The sequence below is a fragment of the Antrostomus carolinensis genome, unplaced genomic scaffold (genome assembly GCF_000700745.2).
Source record: "Antrostomus carolinensis isolate BGI_N321 unplaced genomic scaffold, ASM70074v2 scaffold20096, whole genome shotgun sequence".
NCBI classification, from domain to species: domain Eukaryota; kingdom Metazoa; phylum Chordata; class Aves; order Caprimulgiformes; family Caprimulgidae; genus Antrostomus; species Antrostomus carolinensis.
Genome location: NW_010324200.1, coordinates 21,517 through 27,196, shown reverse-complemented (window position 1 = coordinate 27,196; position 5,680 = coordinate 21,517). Strand labels below are relative to the sequence as shown.

The window sequence follows — 5,680 nt, the reverse complement described above, 5'->3', positions numbered from 1 at the left end:
AACCCATCAGATAGTTTATTCTGCAGCAAACAGGAAGGCAGGGAAATGCACGTTGAGGGAAGACTGTTCAACAAAGCCAAACTCAGACCAACGGCCTCAGCCATGTTCTGGGTTTTGCTTTGCCAACTCCTGCCTAATTAAGAGTTTTGGATGCCAAAAATTACTGATTAGCTGTGAAAAGGACAGCACTAAAAATATTATATGAGAGTCCACCTCAGCCAACTGGAAGTTAGTAGACAGACATAAAGCTCCTTAATTATGTTTCTTTAGGAAATTACAGCTACCTACTGAGAGTATCCATCACTAATGGCATTTTACGTAATATTTCAGTTTTGCTAGTTACTTGTTTGAGGAAGCATCTTCACATCAAATTTTAGTTACTTAAAAATATAAGACAGAAAAAGGTCTGATAAATGAAATTTTAAGAGACTTAGTTTAGAACCTCCAGACTGCATGAGTTCTATGCAAATAAGAACTGTTTGGTAGTGAAAACTATCTTTTCCTTTGCTGTTAAATCATTCCTGATATTCTGAAGTGTTATTTGAGGGTATCTTGTGCATAGAAGAAACCTGATTTTGGGACTGACAAATAAAATTTACTTAAGCAATTTCTACAGAAATAGTCAGAAGCATGACACTGTGTTTTTTCTACTTGCAGAGCATAATACCTAAATAAACTTAACAGGAAGAAGGGCTAAACAGTAACTCAGAGCATTTAAAGCGTGTTGGGAGTTTGAAAGTAACATCATTAAAAAACACTGTTAAAATGTAAGCATTTGGCATGTAAATGTTACAGTTCAGTGACTGCTGTTTGCAACGTGTTTGAAATTCAAGCTTAGAAGCAGCGATGGTCATGCAGAAGCAAAGCTGGGATTGTAAGGGTATGGACACCACGTTCAATGTAATTAAGAAGCAACCTATCAACACTGAGATGGTAATGCCATCCCATCTGCCAAACCCTGCACTAGCTGGCAGTATGCCTCTTGCCTGCTGCTGCTTCTGTTACCCACCTGATCCTTGGAGACCTGCTCTGATGGAGCGTTTATGCCAAGCTCTTCCAGAGGATAGACAATCTGTCGTCTTGGTCGCACGGGAACCATGTAATGAAGGGCAGATGTCAGGGAATGGGCACAGGGATTCTGAAACTGAAAGACAGCGATCTATATTTCAGCAGAGCGAATGTCAGAACAGTGCATCACAGATGTCTGTTGTATGGCTTTGCAAATACAAAATTCTTAGCTCTGTTGGCTAAATCTGAGAGAAAAACCAGCAAATAAACAAACATACTCAGAGCAGAGGAATGAATTGCAGATAATTCCTGACACTAATGAAGATAATTATGAGAGTAATTACATTACTATCTCTGTGGGAATGACAGATAAACAAGTGGTTTGGTTTATGGGATTTTTCAGCACAAGTATTTTCCCCAGGAGGATATTTTTCTCCATAGTGATCATGAATCAGCTTGATTTGACCTCATTAAGCTACGTTATCTGCTTACTGCTAACCTTTGCTTGTTTGGCAAAGCATGGTTATGAATTTATATAGAAATTCTATACTGACTAAAATGTCAATTTCATCCAAGTGATAAATGTTAATAAACTGGCATGAACTTGAAGTGAACAAACCCCCTAATGCTAATGTGAATAGCACGGATCATTAGCAATAGCTGTATTCCATTTATTACAGCATGACTGGCTCTGTCATAATCTTTGACATGAAGGGGGGGGCGGGGGGGGGGGGGGGGAGGTAATTACATTTTTTGGGGGGGTGGGAAGATAATTACATGAAATAGGGAATGAACATTAATTCAAACTAAATTACACTGAAGTACTGTTCCATCCACAAATATTGAAAAAAATTGATGTTACTATGTTGAGAACTGAGTAAAATATCACATTTATCACTTATTGGAAAGCAATGATAAGCTAAAGTAACTTAAAGGCATTCTGTAACTTGGAAATGGACCAAACTGAAATAATTAGTAAGGTTTAACTTTTCTCTTCCATTCACTGCCATTAAACTGCATTTTTGTAAGTGCCTCTTAAGAATTTGAGAACCCAATGTTACACAAGGACATTGGTTCCTCAAGAGAACACTTAATAAAACTCCACAAAAGTGCACAGGAAAAAGACATCCTTCTGAAAATGTACCTATGTCTAACCTTTCAAAATTCCTGTGTTAAAAACAGTGGTGATTTCAAAACCACCTATGTCACTGATGACTGAATTCATCTCAGTCACCATCTGAAAGCTAGGTGCTTACTTCAGCTAGCCATGCAGACACCCCCCAGAGTTAGAGATTAGCATCTCCAGAGGGCAATTCTTTCCATCCTAAAATAGGTAGTTATGATCGATTGCTGAACTGCCCTCTGGATGCACCATGTTTTCTCTGTTAATGCTGGCAGGAGCCTAGGAGATTAGGCTGGGACAGATAGTAGCTTTAGATGGCTACACATCAGTGAGTTGACATGTTTGAAAATTTTACCTTGTGTTCGCTTCTCTGACATGAGACTGATGACAAGACACATACATGAGTATTTTTGAAAGAATCTTTTATTTTACTTCTACAAGTTACGTTCTTCCTTGGAAATGAAAGTTCTCACAAAGCATTAGGTTCTTAAGGTTCTCCTGTGGCACTTGCAGAAGCACAAGTCACGTTTTCAATGACAATGAGGAGACTAGGTCCCACTGACTTTTGATGAAACACAGTCTAGAGTACCTAAATCACTTTTGAAGAGTTCTTACAAACCACCTGGATGTGTTTTTAATATTATCCCCTTGCATTTACTTATGCTACATTATGCCCAGTGACATCATTCCTTTTTTCTTCCCTGCCCTCCACTTTGTCCTGAATCTAAACAAATACTGGCATATCTCAAAATTAATTATGCAGCTGAGTGGTGGTATGTAGGGCAGTACAACTTGATCAGGTTCTATCGTCAAACTATGGCAGGAAATACAAATAATTGTTAAATATAAAGATACAATATGTGCTTTATATCTGACCAGATCTTATATAGTTACCAGATTAGTAACTGATCTGTAAGTGAAAAAGGTATACCAGGCATATTAGCATGTTAAAAACAATTAAATAAAAGCTATTATGTTGGTCTCAGTTGAGGAGTTGTGAGTTTCCTGTTTCTTCACCTATACATCCAACACAAGGGCAAGAAATGAAGTCAAACCCAAACTACAGCTTACAACTCAGACACATGGTCATAACTTAGGCAGGACTGGGAAAATTGTATGCTTGCTATTTCATCCTAGAAGCAACCCATTGGGAATGGACAGGAAAGGGCAGAAACTTGACTATCAGTTCTACAGCACATTTATGGAGGGGGTTGACACAATGCACAAGGCAACAGAAATACATGCACCTACGTGGGTAAGAAGCAGATAAACTTCTCCCAGAAACAAGTGAGGAGGTAGCAAACAAATTATTTCCCTACTGTGCTGCTCCCAGGGCAACATACTAATGTGTGTAACTTAAGACATCTAACTACATTTAGAGAACCGTTCCCTTAGGATTCTCTAAATTCAATTGAGAAACAGATGTGTCCTGCAAGGAGTGACTCAGCTCAGAAGTCAACCCCTAGGAAGGGCTTCTCTCTCTTCACAGACTAGGGAGAAAGCCAAGGCCAAGTAGACTTCAAATTTCTGCTCCTCCACACATTTCCTGAAGATACAACGTAAGTCTGGACTCACACGTGCTACTGAGTGTGCTATGGACTAACTCTACTTATGCAACAGCCATGTCCATGAGTGCAGGTTATATCATGCAAGAAGAAAGTAAAATTTGTTACAGATTGCTAAGAAAGTTCCTGTTTACAGTCATTCACAGAAGCAAAGAGAAAAAGAAAGTGAGCAAAGGTGACAATATACAAGAAATAAAAATAAGTTTCTCCTTACCTTGCCTTTCACATACTGTGGATAAATAGGATAGTAAAGAGAAGATTTGTGGGCCAAGCGAAGAATCTCCTTTAGAAAGTGCTTTGTGTAGTGATGAAATATAGGATTTAAGACAAAGTGGTAAAGATGTCCATGTTCCTCTTGCTTGTGGTGATTAAAATGAATAAAATCTTCAATGTTGTAATGTGATCGAATATACTCAATATCCTACAAAATAAGAATTTGGAAATTAGCACTGATGAAACAGCTACATTTACAATATTTTAGCAAGTGCCAATGAGTTGCTTTCTATTAATTAAGGAACTAAATATGAACACTGAAATAAAGTGCCTTCGAGAGCTGTTCTCAATTAAAGCACACTGACTGAACATTTTTCTTTAAAATCTTTTCATTGTATCAACATCTATTCTTACAGCTTGCCCACCTTTATGTACAGGGAATGCACATTTGACTCTTTCACAACCCTGTCTGATACAGGTTAATAGACATTCATGGAAAAAAAAAAAAAGAAAAAACAAAAAAGAAAAAACTCTGTTTTGCTGAGTTCTCAAGACAGAGAAGCCTAGACTGTCCTCTCACAAAACTTAAAACTGAGAAAAACAGGAAGCCTACAGAGAAGAGCCCTCCAACAAGTCTTCCCTGTTGAAGTGATAAACTGAGATTTTTGCACATTTATACACTCAAAAGAAATTTCTATATCCTCTTATCTCAATGCTCTTAAGACAATTAAGAGCTATTTCTGAAAATAGGAATAACTATTTTAAAAACTGAGCATTACAGCTGCTGAACAATCTAAAATCTGCCCTTTCAGTCGTAGCAGTATGCCACAAAGTAAGCCTTAAAGAATGTTTACTTTTCAAGAATAATGTGCAACATTATTTTTTGCTTGTTATTTGTTCCAAAGTTAAGCAGGTGATTCATAATCAGAATCTACAGCCGGAGGAAAAAAGTTAAGAAAGCAAATCTAGAAGGACAACTCCTACTCTTTGCAGTATGTGTGGCAAAACTGCCTATTGACTTTGGAAATTAGGGTGAAAAATAGGTGATTATAAACATATTTAGAGGCAGAATGGCTTTGTGCTAAAGAAGCAAGAAGAGGTGTAGGAGGCATACTTTCAGAATGCATCAACAGCTTCTTGCAAACAACAGGATGATGTTTTTTTCATCTGTATGTTAATCATGATCTACGGGAAGGGAAATAATACAGTTTATATAGTCAGGAAAGAGAGGAAGAAAGATTATAGAAGCAGTATCTTTGACATATACTTTCTGTTAGGTACATGTACAGCGGCAAGCACGAAACTCAGCCTTTAGTGTTGAGGTCCAAGTGTTACAGTCTTCATACAACACAGAAATAGAATTTACCATTTCATCTCTAATGACAGAAATGCCAACTATTTGATCCAGAACTTCTGCTACAAAAGCCTGTACTGGTGTCCCATCCTGAAAGGCAAAAGCAACATATGCATGTTTCCTATTTAATTAGTAATCTTTCTTTTTAATTGTAATTGCATATTTCACCACACAATCACAGTTAAAATACTTTCCTCCCAGCATATATTATACACACTACCCTAATTTAATCACTCTTCCTTAACTCAAGGCATAATGTTTAAACAGTGTATATGGCTGGACTCTTGACCATGCAGAACTTTACTGAACTAGAGTTTCAGTTAGGATGTAGCAGCTACAGGAGCACTACAAGCTCAGCCACTAATTTAGTCCTGGGTTAGGTTCTGATCTTGGGAAAGAATATTAAGACAGATATTC

General features: G+C 37.5%; 1 protein-coding gene across 1 annotated transcript in view; it reads right to left on the bottom strand.

The window, feature by feature from the left end:
• Positions 1-1,009: 1,009 nt before the first annotated feature.
• LOC104527204 (cilia- and flagella-associated protein 61) overlaps positions 1,010-5,680 on the bottom strand; it is a gene marked incomplete at both ends in the record, with an annotated part of 24,072 nt that continues 19,401 nt past the window's right edge. The window contains 3 exons of the mRNA XM_029085669.1: positions 1,010-1,144; positions 3,911-4,117; positions 5,276-5,353. Coding sequence (XP_028941502.1) covers positions 1,010-1,144; positions 3,911-4,117; positions 5,276-5,353 — 420 coding nt within the window. The remainder of the gene's footprint in view (positions 1,145-3,910; positions 4,118-5,275; positions 5,354-5,680) is intronic.